This window comes from Cyclopterus lumpus, chromosome 10 (genome assembly GCF_009769545.1).
Source record: "Cyclopterus lumpus isolate fCycLum1 chromosome 10, fCycLum1.pri, whole genome shotgun sequence".
NCBI lineage: Eukaryota > Metazoa > Chordata > Actinopteri > Perciformes > Cyclopteridae > Cyclopterus > Cyclopterus lumpus.
In genome coordinates, this window is record NC_046975.1 from 18038818 (window position 1) to 18064777 (window position 25960).

Sequence of the window (25960 nt, forward strand, 5' to 3'; positions counted from 1 at the left end):
ACACACAGCTACCGGCCAACAGTCACGCACACAAGCGGTTCTTTTGCTTTCTATTCTGTACATGAGTCAGATGCGGTGCATTGATTCACTTTTTAAGAGGCTGCAGTCAAAACACAGGTGTTTTCAGCAGGCCTGGTTGACGTGTAAACATGCCCCCTTTGCGAAAAGGTTAGCGAGTAAAGGGGGTGGAACAGTCCGCCTGTTAACAAATAACACCTCTCCCCAATGCTGTTGCATTGAGCAGACTGACAGGTCTTTGACAGCAAAGCTAATTACTGATAGTTAAATATAGCAAGGTTGCATAAACAAAAAGGGGGCTGAGCCGACGACTGTATTTACATAGATTTGCATGTTGATTAGAGAAGCTGTCGTATTAGCGAATGGCAGAGATTGGAATTATTAAAAGGCAAGATGAAAGAGTATGTGAAGAGAGCGTAACGGCCCGCGGAGAGGCACGAAACACAAGATGAGAGACAACCTTACATGTGGTGGTGATGGATACGGCGTGTTGCCCTGGCGCCGACTCTAGACTTATTGGTTATTGTAATGCTGGTTGAGAGAGTAGGAGCACCGTTAGTTTTTGTTGCTTCGGCAAACACACAGAGACTGATTTGACGGAGAAGCAGAGGATTATGGCACTTCAGTGGTACCCCGATCTGATATTAGACAGCCGGTGTGGACAGACTCAAAGACGCGGGCGGAGTTGTGCGCATCAGAAGGTGGACTGGGGCAGATGCAGATTGAGCAGTCGTGTTCAACATCAAGTCGACAAAGCGTGCTTGGTGTCAACGTTTGAACGTGTTTTTTTTTTTTATTCATGTGGCGATGTCAGATGGTTGTCGGATGCTCAGGGGATGATTACTGTCATTTCAGTCAAACATAGCGGTCTCCCCCTTTTATTTAACACCTTCCGTGTTCATACCCTGAAGATCTCGATCAGCTCACGTTGACAGACGTGTTGAAGTGTGAAGACGTGCATGCAAACGCATACCTGAGTCCTCGGAGTCCTTGCTGTCGGGGGAATCCTCCATGTCATCGTCCGACATCTCCATCTCCTCCTCTCGCCTGATGCCCATCAGCTGCTCGCTGTGCATGTTTCTGATCTCCTGCAAGACACAACCGACAAGAGGGGCCGGGCGGGGGGGTCAGAACTGCAGGTGCTAGTAGTAGAAGGATCGTCAGTGCGGCGCCTCTCTGATTTCAATGTTAAAGTTAGGCATTAGCTGTGAGGAATACTCATAACAGATCAGTATAGAACAAAGGAGTGCAGACGAATCAAGATGAAACGCTGGGGCTACATTCCTCCTCTGGCACAGGTATAGGGCAGATGGTAGCACAAATATAGGCAGACACCCACAGATTTGTACTTTGCTCTTCATGTTTCTCGGAGAAACCGTTCACATTCAAGATTTACAACGTGTGCTGTTGGTTTTCTCCACCCGCAACTGGAAACTGTAAAATACCAATCTTATCTGTTTCATTTTACCCTTACAGGCAGAATCACTAATGACTATAACCATCTAGAGACCAGTAACCAGAGGCAGGTTTCAAAAGGGTTTAAAGATTAAGGTCAAACCAATGGATTGGCTGTAAATAGACCAAACCCTCCCGGTCAACAGACAAGCGAAACAAATAAAAGCCTGGTGATGCTTTCCACACAGTCCATGCTCAGACCAAACCATGAACATACGGTCGAAGTGACTGTTCCCCTTTCATTCCCTGTTGTGAGCAAACGTTCAGCTACACAGTGTCTCTATTGAAAACAAGAGGTAATAATCAGAGGTGAGAGTGAAGCAGGAGAATCAAGAGACGCAGACGGATACACATTATGTAAACTAAAACAGAGAGATTAATTACATTTTCTCTGTTTCATTAGAACAACGTCTCAAATATACTTTAAAATGTTCTAAAGTATTTGCACACACTCCAATAGACTGATGGCTAACATTTTACTTTACATCTTTGACGATTAGCAATAATGCCAAATTATCACGGTCCTGGCAGAAAAAGACATTTAATAAGCGCTTTACTGGGAATACAACACGTCACCTTCTATAACCAGTTCGGGAAATTAGCCAACCGTTGTTTGGGTTGATAAAATAAGACTTTACTCACCGTTAGTAACATTACAGTGTTGATAAAGCCGACATGATATATTTCACAAACAAGAATATCAGATCATCAAGACGTACTAAAAATATAATAAAGTGGAAACTGTTCTCACTTTACAAGTTCAAGAAGTTGGAATTGAAACCCACTTGTTTGTTTATTCAAACAACTCCAGTGAACAGAGAGACACAAGCGCTCTTTCAGCGAACAATTCCCAACAACAGGCTGAACATTAAAGCTCAAAATAAGCTGCCGAAGAGTAAACAAACTTACAAACATCTGTCAGCTGACGTTATCTGGTGCCCATGGCAAAGGTCAAACAGGTACTCTGCACGCACAAGCGCGTTCAGACACACAACCAGCTGTGTGTATGGAGCGCGCTGTGCACACACACACACTGCATGCACACACACACACACACACACACACACACACACACACACACACACACACACACACACACACACACACACACACACACACACACACACACACACACACACACACACACACACACACACACACACACACACACACACACACACACACACACACACACACACACACACACACACACACACACACACACACACACACACACACACACACACACACACACACACACACACACACACACACACACACACACACACACACACACAGATGGAGCGAGGCAGCTGTTGTCTGATTCTGCCTGGGAGCTGCAGCGACTCAGCGGCGCTGCTCGTTCCTCCATATTTCACCTCCAGGGCAGAGAATCATACTGAATATACAATATGACTGAGAGTGAAACTGGCTGCCTATTTGATGATAAACTACCCCTGAGCCACTGCACTTACTTACCTATGCTCTTTACACTAGGCCAGTGGCTGCCATTCCTAGGCACTGCAGCCTTTCTATGATCAATGTGAAAATAAACCTGCATTAACTCAGACGATTTTGAATCAGATCCCTGATGTCCAAGAAGGACCAGTTGTGCTGACAGTCACTGAGAATTAGCACCCACCCCTGAAGCTCTATGCAGCTTTTCGGGCCATTATGTTGTTTCTCTGACCTTCACGCAGAATAGATGGTTTGGTCTTGCAGCTCTTATTACTCCCACATATAAAACCAAAGGCAGCGGTTTCCAGCTCAGACAAGCTGAGAGTGCTCGACCAGCCCAGCGATAAATGACAGCGAGCTGAAGCAAACAACAAGCGTCTAGCAAGTCCCAGAGTTTTGCTCAGTAGTTGGCGGTGACCAAACAAAAATCAAAAAGGTGAGTAAATATTGGATCAAGTGGCTTCTGCGTCTGTTGGATGTGTAAGTCCATGGTTTGCTGTCAATACCAACTTTATACGCCTGTTTTCTATGGCTTTTATGACTGCCTAGTGGTTCCTGTTTGATGAAGCTTTAAACCACATTTATGCCCCCAAATACTGTCACTTATAATACCTTAAAAGGTTGCTATGGCGAGGTTGTTATCGAACAGCTGCTTATTTATACATCCAGAAGACACAGAGTAACGTTGAAATTGATTTGGAGTCATTCAACCCCTTTTAGCCATTTTTACTTTGGACTTCTGAGGGAAATATTGGTCTCTTTAGCTGCAAAATGCTCCATTAAGTTCACCAAATAGTCGCTAACTCCAACTGTGCCGTTTGGTACACAGCGTGTAGCGTACGGCTTTTAGAGCTTTTGTTAGTTTGTTAGCTGAAAAACAGCTGCATGCTGCTGCTAGAAACAGAGCTGAGCAAGTGACAGCTGAGAGACGCTAAAGGGTAAACTTCTGGGCCGTAAAGCTAAAACGCTGTCGAGCTGAGGTTAATTGCAGAGTCAGGTGATGATTGTCTGAGTTTATCAGTATGAACAGCCCCTTACCATTAGCTGAGTAGCAAAACTACTTTAGTAGGTTAATCTCTATTTTATTTAGAAAGGTATCGTTTCTACCAGTTAGATCATAAAAGTCATGAACAGACTTTTAGTCTTCTGATTCTGGGCGGTGCATAAACTCCCTTAAACACTAACAGAGCGCTCCAGAGAGACATGGGTTCAATTTGGGCGATTTGTGTCCAAATGACTTCATCTGTCTGTTTGATTCTCACTCTGAGACACAAACACTCATAAAACACAGTGTGGTTTCACTCTGAATGACAATACAGTCTATTCTCACAGCTATAATTAAGAGTAAAGTAGCTGGAAGAGAAAAGCCACAAAGAATGTTTGAACCAGGATGCCTTTTAAAGGATTTCTTTCATGAATGGAGGACATATTCTGCAGTGGAGAGTCCACCCAAAGTGGTCTCTTTCACGTGTATCTATGTAGGATTGTAGGCAGTGTGTATACAGCAATTATATAAAGGAAGCAAGACCAAATAATGGACAGGTCCCTGGAGGCCTGAAAAAAATCACTCTGGTATCCACATAATAGATTTTAATACTTCCTGCTGCTGGCTGTATTCAGAGGAGAGTAGGTCCCTGAGAGACCCTCAAGGTCTGAGCAAATATGAACATTAAAACAACAACTTTGCTTTGCAATACCTACCTTTAAAGAGTAGTTGAATGCTGCTTCTGCTTCACCTTAAATATGTTGTTTTTTATACTGAGGTTCAAAGAAACTTACCAATATGAGTCCATTAGACCCAGGACTGCCCCACAATCCAGACCCTCCATTACATACAATGTGTCATCATGCTAATTACTTTAATGCTCAATTTGGCGGAGATAAAAAAAAAGGTGAGCAGATAGTACACGGGAAATATAGACACAAAAAACATATTCGTTTTCAAACCTTGTAGCAGTGTTTTATGAATACGCTTTTATGTCTAAAGATATTCCTCCTCATTCATCCACTCAAAAAAAAAAACTTCCGATTTGTTGGTGCATGGGGAGAAGGCTTGTACGGATTTACCTGTGTGCTGGACACCATTAGAGATGGAAAACTCACCCAGCAGCTTGTATCCAACGGGGAGGGCAGTGGTGGAGAGGGGCAGAGGTAGGGGCGGGGGCTTGGACCTGGAGTCACCTGTTCTGTATCCTGGCTCCATTCAAAGCACTTACTACAACAAGGAGTCTGCTCTTTTGACTTCTGGGTTGACCCATTTGTTTCTCCTTATCTTGTGTTAATTTGAGTATAATTATGTAGCCCTGATGCAAGTGTCTATCTATCAATTAAAAATAAAGGACTGTATAAGAGTAGAGAGGGAGACAGCCGTTGAACAGAATGGGATAGTCTAAATTTCAATAAATCAGGCGAACCACAGATTGAAATCAAAGGGTACTAACCTCGGCTTGTTTGCGCCACATGTCCAGGTTCTTGCGCTGAGCTTTGGAGAAATGGTCCCATGCCTTTTGTTTGGAAGCAGCTTGGAATACAGACACAATCTGCTCAACTGTGGCGGGACGCAGGGAAGGACCAGAGACCATCCAGAGACAGAGAGAGACAGAAAGACAGAGGGCAGGTGGGAAGGAGCAGAGGAGTGAGAAAGTGGAGTCAACTAGGGACGTAAAGAACTGTGTGTGTGTGTGTGTGTGTGTGTGTGTGCGTGTGTGTTTGTATTCATATGAGTGTGTGCAAGCGTGTGATCTACTTACCAGCTGATGGCAGTGCATCATCTCATGGATGGTTGGTCTGATAGTTCCCATGCGCAAAACTTAAAGAACCTAAATAAATCATATCTTCCCAACGCATTTAAAGTATAGTAATAAAGCACTTGAACACTGTAGCTCTGACAATACTGAGTTCATATTTATTAGGCTCTACGCTGACTTTTTCTCGAGTGCCACCATGAAGTTAAAATGTCTTGATAACTAAGGGATGGGTTGCCATATTCGTGTCCTTCTTAGGATGAGATAACTAATATCTCTTGACTATTTCCTTTTTCAAACCACCATTTCATTTGTCAAATACTTTGTTGTATGATCAAATATCTGCCAAACCAATGGCATTCCCAGAAGCCTCTGCTGTACTTCTGTGTGTAGCAAATATTAGCACTGAACCAAGAGCATCAACGTGGCAAACATCATACTTGCAAAACAGCGTGTTGACAAAGACCTGCTGTAATTTATACAGCCTTACAGAGCTGCAGACGCTTTGTCTCTTAAAACATTTAATCAACAAGGGACTTTTTGCTCAGCAACTGGCAGATGCCAAAAATAACCTACTTTACACGTGCCACTGCTGACCACTGTGCAGCTCCACTGCAGCAGAGGCCTGTTAAGAATCTTGCCCAAGGACACTTAATAACTTATTAAAAGTATCGCAGTGTTTCTGATTTGCTTTCCCGATGCAGATTTCTTTTAAATCAAACGTCCTTAAGCTTCAAGCCTCGCCAGTTAACCCTTCAGCGGAGACACACTTTACTGAGCTGAGCGAGCTTCTTTGGGTCAGAGATTCTTATGAGGAGCCAGACCTTTAAGTCTGAGATTTCCGCTGGTCCTACATATCAGTGTTAGATTATCTACGCTGCAATGTTTTGATAGAGCCATTCCCCTTTCAGCTCCACCTTTCATCCCTTGTGTGTGGTCATGGAGGAGTGTATGGGTGGTCTGTGTATCCCAGAGGTCCTAATGTACACGGGGGTGCGGGTCAATATGACCGCCAGCAGTGTGCGTGTGATTGCAGAGTGGTGAGAGAGAGAGCGAGAGAGAGAGAGAGAGAACAGTACAGGGATCAATAGCATCTTCCCTGTACTCTGTAATTTGATGGAGCAGATCGATGGTGAAGGCAGAGAAAAGAGGAAACGGTACAGACAGACTTTCAAAACTTGTGAGCTTGCAACAAAGCAGTTCAAATAGCAACTCTTTCCGGTGAGGTCTGAGGATTATCTTTAGAAAAGGGGTAGTCACAGGTATTTTTTTCGATGCTTTGAGCCCCACAAATCAAACTCTCTGGATCTCTCCAATGTAGTTGTGGAGCAGCAGAAAATTGAAAAGCCAATATCTCAAAACCTGGGGCACATAAGCTGAAACTATCTGCATGCCTCGACACCATAAGGATTACACTACTATATGTTTTCTTTGTGAATTGGGGGAACTGACCTGTAAAAGGTGATAGTCTCCATCTGAGACGGACCTATGTGGATGCCAACTAAAAGAGTAGCATGCTGAATATATTTGGTATGGACAGAGCATTGTTCCCAAGTGAAACTGGTAAAACCTCCTCAGGAGTCCAGTCTCTGTGATGTCATTAAAATGATCAGCAATGTATCAGGAGGAAGACGAGCTCATGAATCAAGGAAGTGTTTGTATGGGCTGAAATGATGGAGGCGTTTTTTTACAAAACACACACCCATGTCTTTCCATGTCTTCTGTGTATTATTTTTTTACGAGAAACAAAATCAGGGAACTTTGTGTCGAAGGTTGTTTACATTATATTTAACATGCATGTGGTGGGACACGCAGAGACAGAATGCCGGAGGCGGCGGTGTAAACTAGCAGCTGCACAGCCGAAGCTGTCGAAGCTGGGTAGGAGCAGTGCGCTTCATCTTTGGCCTTTCATCAACTGAAATATGCCAAGCATGCGTTTACTGTGATTGTTTGGCCTCCACTGTATTCATGCAAGGGATGTGTTGGACTACTTACTACTTTCATCTGAAGGAAACATGAATAATATTCCTCTGCAGTCACAGGTACCAGTGTGCTAAGATATTTGTATCTCGGAAGAAATAAAAACGAGCGGGACACTAAATGCAGTGATGTTGGAGCACTTTGAGGAAGAACAAAACTTACCTTTAAGACATCTTCCCCAAAACAAAATAGCATGAAACAGGACAGCTGCTATGAGGCTATTAAATAACCTTCATATCCACAATGTGTATAATAATATCATACTTACTTATTCGCAGCGTTTAGAACTTCAGGCACAAAATGTCTGACACAATGTTTATGTTGTGTGTCTGTTCCTATGATAAGGAAACTTACACTGAACCAGAAACTTGGTCATGCTCGGACTGGACTCATTCTTATCCTCCTCCTGTACTTATACTGCACAACGAGGAGGAGGATATGTATTTTAGTAGTAAATAGTAGTAAACTGAGTTACTCTCTTTTGCTTTGGCCTTTGTAGAGAAATTAAACACTGTTGTGCCAAGTGTGTGTGTGTGTGTGTGTGTGTGTGTCATTGAGAACAGAAGACTCACATTGGCCAACTATGCCGGCCAGAGCGGTCTTGAACTTGTCTTTGGCCTCTTCCACCTCCTTCTCATGCTGACTCTTCTCGCCCGTCAGCCGGCGGATGTGGCCGTTGGAGGACTGGATCATGGAGTAGAAGTTGTTGGCGTTCCTGCGGTTGACTTCCCCTCGTTCCAGCCAGGTCATGAGCACGCGCACCGCTTCAGGAAACGTCCCGTCGTCTAGCCAAGAGGGCGAGGACACAGAGAATAAGTCAGACTCTAAGCAATAATAGTAAATTGATGTCCAGTCCCAGGATGCTAGATGTGGTGAAAGCAACAGCTGGCAAGCCGAAGAAAAGATGACACAGTCTTGTAAAAGTCAGTATACGCATAATCCATGTGAGTAAAAAGGCTGTTAATTGTTTATTTCAGACATATAGAAGAGCATTAAGGCAAATTGAGATGATTTAAATTCAGAAAGTAGCGAGCACATTTTTATTTTGTCGAGTAAAAAAAAATAGACCGGGTAAATGTGAGCAAGGTGACACTGAACAAAATTTAAATAAAACCACAGCAAACCGCAGTGAACAAGGCCGGGAGAACAAAAAGACATCTGTGCTGTCGGATGAAAGGAAAAAGAGAACTGTACATATGCCGGACTGGCATATGCTCGGTGACAAAGAACTCCGCAGACCTCAATGACACCTGAGGGGAGTACAAAATAAAAGAAAAAAAAAAGTGGCCTTGGTAAAAATAAATCCTGCTGTGAGTTTGATGTCATCAAAAAGGACAGATTGGGTTTGTAGAACAGAAATATAACGATTGGGAAAGGGCTAAACCACCTATGTTCATATGGGTGGAAGATTGAGGAAAGAGTAAACCTATATCTGCAGCAAATAGCCAGGATGTGTGCTTTCACGACAGCAGCCAAACAAGATCACAAACAAATCCTTGGCCAAAACAACAACATGTAGGAGCTCTTTACACCAGGGCCAGGGGAGGGAGAGCTGGAGAAGACAAGGACAGATGATAGAGAGGCAAAGTCACAGACATTCGGTTATCGGGCAACTGTGACTGAGACCTGGAAGTGCCATCGCTCATTAGTGAAACAAGTGGATTCAACTGGAAGCGGGACGGAAAGCTGAGAAGAGGAAGGGAAGAGAAAATGAACAGAGGATGAACAGAGGAGAGGAGAAAGAATAAGATAAGAGAGGGGAAGAGTAAACGGATACTGCGTGTTTAACAGCCTCTGTGAAGCATCTTTTGAAAACAAATTCCCTGAATTGGTTAGAACATAAACAGAAATGCTTCGTCAGTTTACCAGCTGTAGTTTAGGACCCATCCTGTAATGCCTTGGCTTGGAAGTGGACAAGCAGGAACGAGCGCGGCGACACACATGCAGACCTATTCAGTTACCTTATTCCCTCCCTTGTCGGTTGTTGTTTCACATGAATAATGACGGTGCCATGAGCGGATCCTTATTTACCTTTGTTTGCTCATTAACGATGTGACAATCAGTGATGTAAATGCCTTTCGGTTGATATATGTTGAGGTTTTACTTCTTTATAGAGCAGAGTTTCTTATGCTTGTGCGACCATATCATGCGCATATTTTACTGTGTATGTTTTATATTTTGCCAACCTTTGATCTTGTCTCCCAGCTGGCTGCACTCGTGCTCCGAGTAGTGGACGATGGGAGGAGGGGAGGGCGGCCGGAGGCGATCCTCCTCCATCTTGCGCCGGTGCCTCTCCTCTCTGGCCAACATGCGCTGGTGACACTCCCACTCATAGAGGTCGTCTCTGGCCTGGGCGAAGTCCACGTGGAGGCGGCCGGTGTCTTTCTTGTCTGTGCTGGAGCCCAAACGGATACGGTAACCTAGGGTAGGCAAAAAAATTCGAAAAGAAAGAGTAAAAAGTAAAAATGATGAGAGAAGCAGATGGGACAGCGGGGGACTCACTCAATTTAAACTAAAGTAATCCGTTTGCTGAGACAGTTTGATGTCATTCACACACACTGTGCTGTGCATTTTGCAGGTGCATTAATGCTCCTCATTTATAAAAATAATTCTCGACTACATTTTGATTTTAAGCCAGAGAGCGACAAGGCTCCATGTCATGTTTCGCAGATATTCGAAGCCCCCAGAGGATGAATCATAATGACGTTGGTGATCCCCTGACTTTTCAAGCGCAAGCATAAGGTCGTGCTTTGAGTTACATACCTTCTCGACTATTGCATGGATTCCCATTAAATGTGTTGCACACAGTCACCTCCCCTCTGGCTTAATGGTAATCCTTTTGATGATCCCCTGGCTTTTCATGTAGCGCTATCGTTTCATTTATCCGATACCTCAGTTTACGACTAGATATCTGCAAAACTAATGCGTTTCCCGTGAGCATCAGCTGCACTTTGCGTTTAGTACCGACTCGTAAATGCTAGCGTACGAACACCCCGATTGAAAACGATACACGCTTAGCATCCACGTGTTAGCATTGTCATTGTGAACGCGTTAGCATGCGGACGACTATTCAGTTTGAAGCACCGCTGCCTGGAGGGCGGCTGTAGCCTCTCAGTCATGTTATTAGATATTTGACAGTGGAGAGAAACAAGAAACGGGGAGAGAGCAAAGAGGGTGACAGGTGACGGAGACCCCTCGTTGCATTTAGACTGAGGAAGTCACGCGTACGTGGTTTCCACCTTTAAGACCACTGCAACGCCCGAATGCCTCTAATTTTTGACAGCTGTCAACTTCACACTTCCCATTTGCACCTGGCGGCCACTCATTTTTATATTCTGTGAAATATTCTATATGGTAATCTGTAAGTCTTAGATCTCTAGACTGCTTAAGAAATTGAAAAAAAAAGGGGAAGACTTACATTTTTTTTAATGCAAATGAAAAACATGGCTGGAGGCATAGATTTTGAGTTAACTGAATAGCAACATAGGAATAAAGGAGCAGGAGAGCAAACAGCTAGAGACGTGAGCTTTAGTCTTTATGCTGCAGGTTTTCTTTCTGGTCGAGTTGAAAGTCACTTTCCATCACCTTCCACAAACTGTATTTAAACTACTTAACAGATAACAGAGAAGCCAATGAGCGAGCTCTCTATCGGGGTCGAGCTGCCTACCACCTCCCTCCTTATCCTCGTCGTATCTATTCCACTAGTTGGATCCCTTCCTTTGACAAGATATACTGAAGATGTCGAGTTTTGTGCAGTACAGAAGGACTGCATCCTTTGTTCGATACACAAGAGAGACGTAGGGAGGCCAATTACTTCTCTGGATGCACTGAAAGACCACAATATCCCTTCATTACCCCCTTCTTCCCTCTCATGCTCACACTCTCCTCTTTATTCAATTTTCACTAATGGCTGGTTGTGGATCAGAAGGGAAATCATGCCCATTTTGTGATTTAATTGGTTAAGATGATCAGAGAGTGTTGAGTTTGAGCGTTCGGGTACACGTGTGTGAGTGTGTGCTCGAGCCGGACACGTTAATGATGCCCAGTGTGATTCACTGTGAGGCCCAACACCCTCATCACAGGAGATGGGGCAGTGCAAACAGGAAAAGAAATGAGTGAGTTCAGAGGTTTTCTACGTCAGTCTGCTCTCCCCGCTTCAGGCTCCCAATCTCGCACTACTTCAATATTTCATATAGAGGAGATCTCAGTGTGCCGGAGCCGCTGGAGTTTGTGTCATTGCTGGGTATTGTGTTTGCACAGTGTGTGTATGCATGTGTGTGGGTGGGGTATTATTTATGGGAAAACTGCACAGCTCTGTCATCTGGCTAATACATGGACCTCAGCTCCCTCGTCTCACCGTAAGAATAGAGGCAGGCTAAATCACAGGACATCTCATTCAAAATAAATCCCACACAAACATACACAGACATTGTGACTTAATAATGCTGGGAATATGACTTTACTGGCTTCTAGGTTAAATGGGTTTTTCAAAGTAAGAATATACGGCCGGCACAGAGAGATGGAAGAAGTCTGGGCTCTAAAAGCAGCTGTGAAAATGAAGATAAGATAAGAAAACCATAAGCTGGTGTCATATTAGATGTGCTTTTTTGAGTTAACGCTCATTTATATCTCCTGTTGTTTGAGTTTCCAGTAGGCTACAGTCAACCATTATTAATCTCAACCACAGAGAGTTTCCTCACTGTCCTTTCCAATAATAAACAGTTGCACAGAGGGTGTAACTGCTGGTTATGTGGGTTTCTTTCCAGAATATCCTGAATAATTTAATGATCCTGGCCACCAGCTGTAATTATTTTACCCTCGTTTCTGAGAAATCCTATTTTCTTTGTGTTGGTTTGGGATGGTGGACTAAATTATACAATACACATGAGCCTCGGCCACTGTTGCGATGGGGAGGAGGGCACAAATCCCAGCTGTATCACATTCTAAATGGTTTGTTGTTTCAATTCATCTAAAAAGTTACCCAGAATGCAAAAGTGAATTAATTAAGGCTGCAGATAATACCTCGTCTCAACAGAGTCACAGCCTTAGCTTTCTTACTAAAAAGCTTGTTTCTTCAATTTTTTCTGACGCAATAGTTTTTTTTTGACAACCGGCTCCAAATGTAACTGACATGTGACATGGTCTATGGGAGTTTTACTCCCATGGACCTACTTTGTATTCATGCTTCACATTTGTCTCAGTGGCACTGACACAAATATAACGAAACATCATGGCAATAAGCTCTTACGGAATAAGGTTTTAGAGCTACGACAGCTTACCCGACAGAAAGAGCGCCTTGTCCACAGTGAACTCTTCAGCAAATCTGATATGGCAGAAGTTTTTCTTGCTTTTGCGTATGGCGATGATTTCGCCACACTGCCCGAAGACCTCCACGATGAGTTGCTCTGTGGAGTTCTCGGGCAGACCGCCGACAAACACTGTCTTACACCCTGGAGGGCGGTCTCTTGTGGCCGGAGGTGGAAGGTCTGTTCAAAAGCGGAGAGAAAAAAAACTGTTACGCATCAGCCATCACTCGGTTGAAATATTAAAACATGGCTGGAACACAATAATCTGAATGATGAAAGTGTGTGCACTTGCATTTATGTGGAGATAATACAGCTGGAATACAAACAACTCAAGGAATAATTCAGCTGTCACAGAACACGGACACTCGATTTTTGCGTGCGCATTATGCTCTTTGAGAATATACACATAATATGTCCAATGGCGAGAACATAGTGTTCTCATCACTGCTTGAAACCATTTTGGCAGACCTGAGGATGTAAGATTTCCTGTCTTTTGTTTTTAAATAAATATATGTGCTTGTATGGGCAGTCAATAAAAGGCAATCTAAATAAATGTTATGCTCTCTGAATAGAGAAAATACCAAAACCCGAAGAAGAAAATGCCCTCTTGTAGATCCAAACCAAAAATATATGAATTCTTTTAATGCCAACATTTGAATAGCAATGATCCCGATAAATAACAAAAGCCTGGGTGTTTATATTGTACAGTCTGCCTAGCAGGTGCATAGACATATTAAACATGCATATAAGTAAAAAATATAGGTGAAAATATGATGGAACTGAACGATCAATCAAAATATTTGAGGAGAGATTCTGGAGAGGGGAAAGTGGCACTTCAATAACTGCAAAAAGGGGACTAAGGATCCACATAATGACTAAGGAAAATACAAAATATCAAGAGGGCATAAATTACAAATAAATCCCACAAGGCTCTTGGGGTCTAACTTCATATTCAGGTGGAGAGGAACAAGAGCCAGGTCACTTAATAATTAAAGAACAAGAACATCGGTGTTTAATACGATTAACAACTTTGAAAAACAGGCCACATCGTTTGGATCACGATGCTGCAAAATTCAATTAAGTCACATTTTTAAACATAGCACTTAAATAAGACCCCAAAAAAAAGGTGTTAGATAAATGTTAATATCAAAACCATTCCATGCATGAACATTAAATCCTTTTGGCCACAAAGTGATTGCAAATCCTCTCATGTGAAAGGTCTCCTGCATTTCAGAAATCACTTATTCGGCATAGATGAGTGTTGACTGATCTAATCTCCAATAGATCAGCTTTCTCATGCATGATGAATGTGATTAGCGGGGTCTATGGAGGAGTGAACCCGCTAATCAGTGGAACACTGAGGATGCTGGATTTCTGGATGTCTGCTAGAAAGGCTTCGCAATCAGCGTTACTGATGCTCCCACCCTCGTAGATATCGATACTCTGAAAAGAACCGCAGTTGAACTCGGTTGGATACCTGAGGTGTTTCACGAGGGCCTCGCTGATAAGCAGCAAGTGGATTAATTCAGATATATCACGGTCTCTTGGACGCGGGATCAAAAGGATTTCTAGACTGAGCATTGGCGCGGTGCAGTAATACAGATGTTTCATCAGCTTTGTCTCACTGTCAAACTGAAAAAAAAGTGGGGTCGGTAAACTGGTACTCAACAGAAAAGTCGGTTCTGTATTGCAGAACGCTGTTAAAGAAGTTCATCCGGTCGGACAGCTCTCGTGCCCTACATTTAGATTTTCCGATCTGGCCTTCTGGCTCCCTTTTTTGATTCTCGTAAGCCACAGAAACCAATATATAAAGTCTTCCTACCCTTTGCCCCCTCTCGATAAAACCCTGCGAGGAAGAGCAAAACCATCCAGGACCCAAACTCTACTGAACGGAGTTAAGAGCTCAGCAATGTGAGAAGATGTTGTTTTACTACCACACATTTATGATGCCTCCTAATAGTATAATAAATCACCCACATATTATGCAAATGCACAAGATTTGCGCATTTGCTTCCCTACCTGAACAAGGTAGGGAGCCGTAGTAGCACTCTAGTAGCACTTAAATGTCCCTTACCGATAGCACTTTGTTGTTTAGCACTTTAGTAGCACTTAAATGTCCCTTACCGATAGCACTTTGTTGTTTAGCACTTTAGTAGCACTTAAATGGCACTTACGGATAGTATTCTGTAGTTTAACGTTATTGAAGAAATTGTACTTGCTTGATTCTTGTTGTTCTGAGTTTGGACTCATGGTTGAATGCACTTATTGTAAGTCGCTTTGGATAAAAGCGTCAGCTAAATGACATGTAATGTAATGTAACTATTCATGATTTGCTGATTGAATTACAAGAAATATATGATATCATACAATATATTAAGAGCATAACACATTGGGTGATGGTTGCCAGATGGTTTAAAAACGCACTCCTGTCTCCTTTGAGTAATTGTGAGACACTTATAATTTTAGAATCCAGACAGAGAAACTGAAGAGTGAGCGGAGGAGAGGGGTGGATTCAGGGTTTAGGATGAAACAATAAATATCCAATATTGACACAATGTAGAAAGTTTGAAAACGGCATTATATTATATACCAATTCTAATATTTGAATCAACTTATTATTACCCAGCAAACCACATGAATAACTGCCACAGAATTTAATCTGTTGTATTGGATGGAAATATAATGCCCATTTAGTTATTGTATGTTTTGAAAATCTACAACTAGCAGACTGCATTTTGAGCCATTATGAATCACTGGGTGACTAATAAGCTGGATGAGGTGCTTTTATTCCCTCACGTTACTTTGGGTAAATACGAAGGCCGCTGCGAAGCAAACACACAGACAGACTCTGTCTGTGGTCAGCGTGGCCACCCACTGGTGTGCTCCACTAACACAGGTCATCACCATCCATCACCTCGTCTCTAAACACCCTTTTATAGTCAGGAGGGGCTGCCGTAGGGAGGAGGCTCAAAAGGACAGTTACTAAGAAGATAAACTACATTTACAAACACTCCAGTAAACATGTTGAGTCCATTCACGTCACACGTGAACAACGAGCAGACGGGTAGCTGCACGCGAGACGATTTATTCACACAGAGAGGAACGGACTTCATTGTAACACACTGAGACTCCACTACCTATTTTAGTCCGGGCAGTTTTTCATTCGGATCGTGGTTGATTTTTTTCTTTTTTTTAAAGTCACTTAAGGTGGGATGAAACTACTGGTATTGGGCATCGTTCTTTCTTTAAGCTAAACATATGTGTGCATATGCAACACTGGGAGACACTGCCACTATCCTCAAAGCTCAAGAGAATATGTTTCATCTCTAATTGGTTTGAACATTTGAAAGCGTAAGAGACATCGACAATAGAGTTTGATGTCAAGTGAGTCCACAAGCCCAAATGTTGAGTCTCATTGAAGTCTTTTCAAAACTATGGAGATAAAATAAGCCGCTATACCACCTTTATCACTAGATAGGTGAGAGGGAGCGTCAGTCAACTCTCCCTGACTGCCGACATTACTGCAACAACATGTTCCTCATCAGGAGCATAGGTCCTCTTCTCACTCAGAAGGCAGCACAGGTTCTGGTCCAGGCTCTGGTCATCATCTCACTCCTAGACTACTGTAAGTCCCTCCTGGCAGGTCTACCTGCTAGCACCATCCGACCTCTGCAGCTCATCCAGAATACCTTCTTGGTCCTTGTTGTTCGGAGTTTGTACTCATGGTTGAATGCACTTATTGTAAGTCGCCCTGGATAAAAGCGTCAGCTAAATGACATGTCATGTAAGGTCAGTGGAGAAGGCGAAAGAGAGGTTAAGGCTGCATGGAAAGGGGATTGACTGAGGAGAAGGATGCAACGAGACGAGAGCTTGATGAGGATGCACACTCACGGTAAAGTTATGCTCGCTGAGGAGGAGCAGGAATAAGGAGAGCCGGAGAGCTGAGGGAGGGCTGCAGGGTTGTAGCTGCTCAGCTACAGGTCAGTGAGGGGGCGGGGGGGTATGCTGCATGCGGTGTCAGGTTGAGTGTGTGCAGCTAGAGGGTAATGACTATTTGTGATGTACACCATATGCAACCTTGTTGCCTGGACACCGGCGCTTTGCCTGTGATATTTGCTAAAGCCTGAAAGCAGCTTGCATCAACGCTTGTTTCCCTTCTTTCCTCACATACTGAGGAACCATCTGCATCCCTAATAAATGTCTGGTTCAGAGCAATACTTATCATGTATAAAACCAATGGGGCTGTCGGGCCACTGATCTCTCTGCATTATTCAATAATATTACAACTCCACAGAGGATCTTGTGATTTTTTTTAATTTTTTTTTTTTAAATTGTACATTTCGTTACATTGGCGACAGGCTAGAAAGATGTTCCTCTGTGACGCTAAACTTTTAATCAGCTTATCCCTCTGCACCATATTGTGACAGTGACGGTTTATAATGAGCCATAATGCACACCACATACATGCAAGCACATCTGAAAAACTGTTTCATATGTGTGATAAAAGAAAAAAGGAGAATGCAAGAGTGTGTGTTTTGGTTTGTGAAAAGATGGTAAACTCCCAAATGCCACTGCGTCGAGGAGCTTTTGTTTTAGTTCACCTTGAAGATGACTTGTAAGACTTGTTTGAATAAAGTCCCCAGGCAGAAACTTTTCTAGCAGGAAATCTGAAAAAGCAAAAGGTGGGATCAATCAAAAGCACCCCCCACTACTTGCCTTCTAAATCTGAATAATTGGAATGTGGAGGTGAGATTAATATAAACAACAGCTTGTGCAGCACACATCTAGACGGATTATACAGAGTGACTTGTCCTAAAGTTTGTTGTGTGGATGTAAATGCACTTCATGATGAAGAGGTTAATCGTTTGGCAGGAAGAGGGGAGAATAAATAAAGAGTAACAACACAGATGGAAAAACGCATTGTTGGTTGAAGTTTCCCATATTGGAATAACAGCATTTTTATCGAATTCTCGGGTCTGACATATGAAAGTAAGGCATAATCTCAAGTCTTCGCAAAGATGAAAGATCTGAACAAATATACATGCTGACATCTGCCATAAAACTGATTTATTAGTCACTTAATCTTTTTTTTTTTATTGCATCCAATGAAAATCAAGCACATCTTTTGAGAAGATCTGCACAAAGCGTTTGACGCTAGAAATATTGTTTTCTGGTTACGGTTGCTTTCTGTAGTCCTGTGTAAAAACAGTGAATTTCTTAGGGTTTCATTTCATGAATCCACTTTTTAATTGCTTATTATAGAAAATGACTGGCAGGTTAATCGATAATAAAAAATAATCCTTAGCTGCATTCCTGATAACATAATGTAACCTAAATTACATTCTCAAGTAAAGCAACTAAATCACCGCGCGGCTGGGAAAATTAAAGTATAAACATATACAACATGTCAACATTGATTGGATGGGATATGGGATCAATTTATGCATTATAATTCTGTTTTGTCAAAAGTACAGAGAAGACTGACAGTCAGTGACCTCAACCTAACCTGAGTAAACATTGTGGATGCAGTGACATCAGAGCAGACAGAAAAGCAAACAGAGGTAATCAGAAAAGTATAAAGAATATCGAGAATGAAACCCTGAAAGACATCCATCCCCTCTCTTGTGAGTCTTGATTACAAAATTCCCACCACAGGAGGGCAATGGGCTTATGAAACAAGTTGGACCTTGTGTTTGAGTATCTTTTTTTTCTATGTGAAGAAGCCAAGGTCCTAATAATCATACAAAATGAAATGCCTTTCACTGTGGTGCCATTATTTTGCATAGAACGGGGGATGCTGTCGGTGGGTGCAGAAGGTGCGTGATGAGCATGATATGACGACTTACTGGGGTTGGGGGGGAACAGGGTGCAACTCTTGCAGTGGATGATCTCCTTGATAACTGGGAAATCCTGGGAGAGGGGTCCGGGCACCATGCCGAGGCCGGGCATCATGGGATTCAGGGGCGTAATTCCAGCCATCATGCCGAGGCCGGGATCAAAATCTGGGAGGCAGGAGAGACGCATGAATGAGCTCACACAGGGAAAGAAGAGAACGCCAACACAATAACACTGAAACACAGACTTATTTCCACAGATGACCCCTTGGTCAGGTATTACTTCAGCCCTTGCTACGTCTTGTACATTGTGTACTTATTCCCCAAGTACCCTTCCCTTTACTCTTCTGCCAACACCAGTGACACACGAGCAGCCTACTCATAATATAATACACGGCCAATCATGAATAAATCATCGCATAAACAACACGCATACTTTAAGAAGTTTTTACTGAGTCACTCTCCTACTGCTTGAATGATGACCTTATATGCAGAGAGTTTGATCCAAAACCTAGGAAACAGAGAGGCTTTATTTACAGTATTGATGCGCACAGACACCTGGGAAAACAGACGCAAACCTACACATACGAGCACTGGCATCCATAGCCACCGCATGTGATTTTATGTGCACACGGCGTGTCCCAGTATGGGGCTTTTTGAAATGGAAATGAAGCTGCCCTACCAGTATGTGCCTCAACATCACCTGCAGAGGATTTGTAGTTGACAATTATGCCGCAGGGTGTGTAAATGTTTACGCACTCGTGTACGTGCAAGCAGGAGCAGCGCTCTGCTAAAACAAATCCTTCGCTAGAGATTACACATACACGCTGGAAGATGGTAGACATGTAGTGGAATTAATGGGAACCAGAAGCTGGTATAAGACACAGTTGATGACATCAGAGTAATTTCAATAAACAAGCAACACAATGACAAGTAGAGTCGCAGCGAAATACAATACGCGTTTCCCATATTCTTCCCCCTCATTTTACAAATTGGGCGGGCCAAACATTAGAAACACCTCTCCATATAATGCAGTCCAGTACAGCTCCACCACTCACGTTGACCGCAAGAATAAACATATTTTAACAAAACCGACTATTAAAAGTGTACAAAACTGCTGTACTTGTAATTACATATTCACATGATTCCCCTCAGCAACAAACATTATGTATTATAATGTGGTTTCTATTACAGTTCTGACTTTCATCAGAAGAAGAATATACAACTGGCAATAGATACTACATTTCCGTATAACTGATTTCATGAAAATCTACTGGTGGAGAGAAAATGGAGGAATTAAATTACACCCAGTGACGGAGAGTTAAGCAATATGCACATTACAGAAGGTCCCTGGAGGCAGAGAGGGTGTGTACGTTGGACTGATAAAACCGGCTGAAGAATAAAAATGAGGAAAGAGAAATAGAGGCCAGATAGAGCAAAAAAAAACACAGCGAAAGCCTGGCGAACGACATTAAAAGGAACATATATGGAAAGTATATGTCTATTGATGACCTCGCCATCGGGTCTCTAACCAGGCGTCTGAGTGAGAGGAAACGGCTGATAAGAAGGACCCTAGTTGCCGGGCGATTGATGGCTTCTTCTGCACGTTGAGGTGAAGGAAAGGAAGACGGAGAGCAGGGGGGGGGCGGGGGGGCATCAAAGACTGAATTCAGTGCTGTGGGAGGTTGAAGAAGAAAACATTGGAAATAATACTTCTGGAAATCACACTCCCTTTTCGGCCGAGCCAACGCTCCACTGTTACTTACAGCGGTAAAATTAGGAAACATGCTTATGAGTTCGTATGTCGTATATCAACGCAAGCTAGAGGAACCAATCTGGTTACATCAGGGCTTGGCTGGTGCAATTTCACTGCAGTGCTGCTCTCGTTCCCTCTAGAGTGTGCGTTGCTGAGAGTGTGTACGCATTCATCCTCGTCCATTAAGAGCCAAAGACCTGAAGCAAGCGTGTAGCAGAGCGGTGTGATTATTTACTTCTTCCTAAGGATTTCCAGCTACAGCCGAATTCTCTCATATTCACTTCACAACAATGTAGCTGGAGGACACGTTTCATCACTTACGTAGCATTATTTCCTCCCTCCTGCAGTGCTACTCATTACAACGGATGCTGCAAGTGGACACGGATGAACATGCAGACTGCTGCACTTCATCCAATGTATGTATTTATAGTTTTATAAAAAGGGATTTGCTGTTGTGTTCCAGACATAAATTAAAAGTGTTATTGTACAGTTGGATTTGTATGTTTTGCCAGTCAGTGTGAAAAGTGCATCCTGTAGTTTATTCCAGAATTTAGATTTAAAAAGAAAATATGATTCCCATTATTTCTGCTTACAACAGCTATCGTTTTAAAAGGATATTCACTAATTTATGGATGTCCCTTCAGTACAAAACTCCGGAAGGTTTTTTCGGAGCACTTTCACAACAGCCACGAGCTACCAGATTCCCCACAAGGAGGGAGCACTGCAGTCGGATTCGTTCAACAAACGCCAACCAGCGCCACCTACGGGAAAGGAAAGTAATAACTTGAGACCTGCAGATGTTGATGTTGCCACCTTGAGGCTGAGAATGTAACAGCTGGGGCAATTTTACCATGTGTGCCACGTGCAGAGGAAGTAATGTACGGTTTTATGAATTTATTTTCCAGTTTTTCCAGGCACCATCAAACAAAGTGAGCCTAATTGTTTATTGTCTGCAAGAACTGTTTAGAGCTAAACGGTCCATTATAGGTGATTTCACCAACATCCATTTCATAGTTTAAATTTTCACAATTGGCAGATCTTAAATCAACATTCGTTGCCATTACATTTTCATTTGGCTTCAGCACCCCAGAAAGAAAACGGTTACACTTAGTGGAAGCTCAGTTAATAAAGTGGATTCACTGTAATAGCAATGTCCCAGGTTTGAACTGACCTAGGTCATTCGTTGGCTGACACCATCAATGCTCTGTTCTCTGTAGTGTAAACCATCACAGTGAAAATGACATAAAAACCTTAAAAATAAAGCCAGGCCCTGGTCCAACAGCAGCATTTAAAAGGAGATCAATAAGATTCTGAAATCAATCCTAAATTACATTTGCAGCCGATCAAGTGAAGGTGGGTGTGAATGAGGTTAATTAGCAGTTGCTGCCACAGAGCACTGGGCTACACTTTTATAAATATAAAAAAGGGCAAGCACTCCAATCACCATCCACTAATCTGTAATGCAGTCGGTGGGTGGGTCATCCGGGCACTTCCATCACAGTTGTGTTATCCAATACTGGAACAAATCAAAAGGCTTTAAATAATATGAAAGCCACCCTGAACCACCATCCTATACACCTGTTTCACACCAAATACAGCTACAGTTGCTAACAGTAGTAGCTTTGCACTTGATAGTTCCCGACATGGCATCCAATTTTGTATGATGTCCGACTTCAACAGCGATTGGGAAAACTGCGTTTATGGGCATAAATATTCTGCATTACATGGACTGTAAGAAATAAGTAAACTATTGAAATATCTGACTTTTGCAAGTGTCAGATAAATCTGACAGTGAAGTGAAAGCAAGTGTAATCCAAGTTCAGAAAGTGAACCCTAACAACCAGCTTTACTTAAGTCATTGGCCCGCCTCCCCCATCATTACACACTTCCAAAGCACTACTTTTACTTTGATTAGTTTCAGTACATGTAGCTGATAATACTTTTGAACTTACACTTGTACGAGTATTTTTTGGAGTGTGGCATTGCTGACTTAAGTAAATCATCAGAGTACATGTCCGACCACAGGCTATAATCTGTATTGGCTAAGAAACTACAATTAACATCTCCCTGCTCGCACCTCTCCCTCGGACAGTAACATGGTGCACACAGACACACACAAGTTGGCCTCTTTAAGAATATGTTAAACAATCTATTTCCTGGAGGTTTGTTCAAAGTAATTACATTTGGAGCTGCACATCAAATCAGGAGGTGCAAAGAGATGTATATATAAAAAAAAAAACTGACATTTGATTATGTGAAGCTTCTGGCTATTAATGTCATCCTCGTCATTCCTCCCCGTCCGTCTCCTGTCTGATTTCCAGGGTAAACGTCCCTTCTAGCAGTCAGCTGAGGGGTGGGGGTGGGGGTTGGGGGGTTTGTGGGGAGACACAGGCGGTGGCTGTGAGGCATGCAGGATAATATTCTCTAATGAGGCGAGCTAGCCACACCACCTGGATCCCGACCATTGGCTGAAATATGCCTCGCTCAATCTCTGCCAAGAGGCATCCCTCTTTGCATTTTTATTTGAACATATCAGACTTCGTTTCTCTTACAGGAACATTTCTCCAGCCGGCAGGCCAGAATAAAATTTTCTTTTCAAAAACTCCCTGTTTATTAAAAGATATTCCATCTCTTTATTGTATTATATCTAAATAAGAATCTACTTCCTTATGTTGGCCTCAAAAATCTGTCTTCTTTATCCGACACCTCCATAGTCACATCTCCATAATAAATCTAGCCTTTAACAATATCTAGCCCACAATCTAATATAGCTGCCCTGGAGAGGAAGAACTGTCAGGAAGTCCCATTTATGTAGCCTATAACTACTGCTGTATTTCTTTCCCCGTGACATACTGTGTATCCACCCTGTCCGCCTACAAGCAGCCCAAAATCGTCTGGCATAGTACCAGTACAGCTCCTGAGCCGTCAGCAGAAAGGGGCACGGCACTCAGTCCAAGGGTTGAAAAACCGCTTGCGGCAAAGGAGGGAGTGTCAGCCAGTGTATTTCCTAATGTTAATCCAGGTGAGCTAATGTGTGAAAATGAGAGGACCACGATTGATATCTGGGGCGTCTTGTGCCCTATAAATTCCTATGAGGAGCACTCTTTAGATGACTGGCTATGAAGCATGACACTAAGTTTTCATATATTCCACTGTGGTTTTCTGTGTGTGTGTGTGTGTGTGTGTGTGTGTGTGTGTGTGTGGGTATACAGTGGTGGAAGGGTTTGTGGCAACCGTGGGGAAAGGGATGAGGACAAGTGGGATGCAGCAGACAAAAGGGTGGTTGTTTATTCAGGGAACAGTCTTCTGTCCCTGGAGCCTGCTTATCTATTCTCTAGGGTGTTTATGTTTGTCTCTCTGTGTGTGTGTGTGTGTGTGTGTGTGTGTGTATTCATGCATAAGAATGTGCATCTAAATTAATTCTGATAACCTTGCAAAAACATGTGTGTGAATGCTAAATGTTTTCCCTTCGGTGGTGTGTGTGTGTGTGAGTGTGTGTGTATGTGTCACCCCAAATCTGTTGTGCAAGTTTATCACATTTTTCCTTTTGTCCATGAGCATCTTTGACTCAAAATGTGAGAAAACCAAAAAAGGCAAACTCTAATCTTCATTCACACATATATATATATATATATATATATATATATATATATATATATATATATATATGCACACACACAAACACACACATATTATTATTATTAGAGAAGCCTATTACACCGGCCTAAGATGTGGTGTGGGCACCAAATAAAATGTACTAGACAAAGACACAAAAGTGAAAGTCTGGTAACAAAATCCAAGACGCATTTCTGCTACTTTTCACGAGGTCTCACTGAAAGGTGGTTTGGTGTTGTGGAGTCAAATGTGGGAGTTAGGATCTCATTGCTGTTCTCATTCTGTGAAATACTGAATTTCACCACATTGGATCTCCAAAAAGCATTCAAATTAATCAATCTATAAAGTAAAAAATGTCTTTGGCTGAACTCCTCATGTCCACACAGACTCACTGTGACGAGGACCTTTAGATCACTTCTCCAAACAAATGTTACAAAGTGCTTTAAAACATACAGAACATACATTCGGTGGTTCATTCTAAGGCATCACGAGCCAAAAAGGTTGAGAACAACTGGTAGGTTCTTTTGATTAAAGCCAAATGTTCTCGGGAACTAAATGTACAACAACAGCGATACAATATGTACTGTCAAGTATCTTGGGAAGTCTGTATTTTGCAATAAATATAGGAGGAGGATATAGGAGGAGGAACTCTATAGCTTTCCATGTGGTTCTGCTTATAATTTGGATGAGCTGGAGAGAACACTGATGAAAGTCGGGGTGAGACGCGGTGAACACTCCTGGAAAAGGATATCCCTGTCTTGGTCTGTGTCACATGTCAAATATGTGGAAACCAGATGTTGATTCTTGCCGTTACGGCTCCCACTGCTGCTCCGTTCTCACTGTATCTGGGGTTTTACTCATCGGGCTTTGGACTCGTTAACCACGAGACATGACTTATCCATCACGTCGTAAAACACATTTGGGTATTTTACTTGTCTTTGTGGTTTGGCGAAGCATTAGATAAATAGATTTGTGTGTAATCAGTGGACGCTGCTATTGGTGACATTCACTCTCAAGTAAGTAGATCCATTTGAAACCAAACGCCTTGTAACACTTTTTGTTTTGAACAAAAATAAATCTGGTATTTATGAAACCTGGATTATTCACCATAGCCTTTCATCTGTGACCATCTGGTCCCTTTCAAGTTTTCCATAACCACAGGAACTGTCTCTGCTCCGTCTGAACAATTAAACCGAGGTTAATTTGACCATTTCCTGCTCTAGGTTTCAGTGACTTAGACCTTTTCTATGCTCCGTGGAACACAGTCTGCAGAATAGCACCAATCATTAGAACGGACACTGAGAATGCGCGTTATGATCATAACAATGAAAACCCAGACTGCAGCGATTAAGAAAGCAGAACATGCAATCAATAGACGACATAATTCCTCCTGAGGTATGCTCGACATCCCGACAATGCCTGACACAGATTCCTTAAATTCAGTGTCCTGAGGTCGAGCTCCTCGCCTCACATAGTTTGGAACTTGTTGGGTTGTGTTGCTCTTCTCCCCTGAGCCGTTTGGAGGAGCAGGGTGAAGAACAGACATTGCACCACATACTCTGGGGGATTCTATTGAACCTACTGCATCGGCATTGGAGTCGTTTTGGATTTCTGTTAAGTATTGCAACTTCATTTTTCTGGTTATTGTAATTTTCTTTGGCTGGGATTGCTCTGAGGAGGGGCGGGGTCTCTATTTTAGAGCTCCCCTGATTTACCCTCTCATGTCCTGAGGTTTATTGGAGGGGACAGCTTGGGTTGGGCCAGAATAAATGAATAAACACAAATTTGCTTCAG

General features: G+C 42.7%; 1 protein-coding gene across 3 annotated transcripts in view; it reads right to left on the reverse strand.

Moving 5' to 3' along the window:
* enox2 (ecto-NOX disulfide-thiol exchanger 2) overlaps positions 1–25960 on the reverse strand; it is a 147523-nt gene that overhangs the window by 14974 nt on the left and 106589 nt on the right. For 2 of the 3 annotated variants that reach the window (XM_034543163.1, XM_034543165.1), the window contains 7 exons: positions 18808–18963; positions 17563–17628; positions 12935–13141; positions 9842–10075; positions 8228–8440; positions 5373–5479; positions 992–1106 (listed from right to left, as the gene is read on the reverse strand). In XM_034543163.1, the coding sequence (XP_034399054.1) occupies positions 992–1106; positions 5373–5479; positions 8228–8440; positions 9842–10075; positions 12935–13141; positions 17563–17628; positions 18808–18963 (1098 nt within the window). The remainder of the gene's footprint in view (positions 1–991; positions 1107–5372; positions 5480–8227; positions 8441–9841; positions 10076–12934; positions 13142–17562; positions 17629–18807; positions 18964–25960) is intronic. The other variant, XM_034543164.1, reaches the window with a different exon arrangement.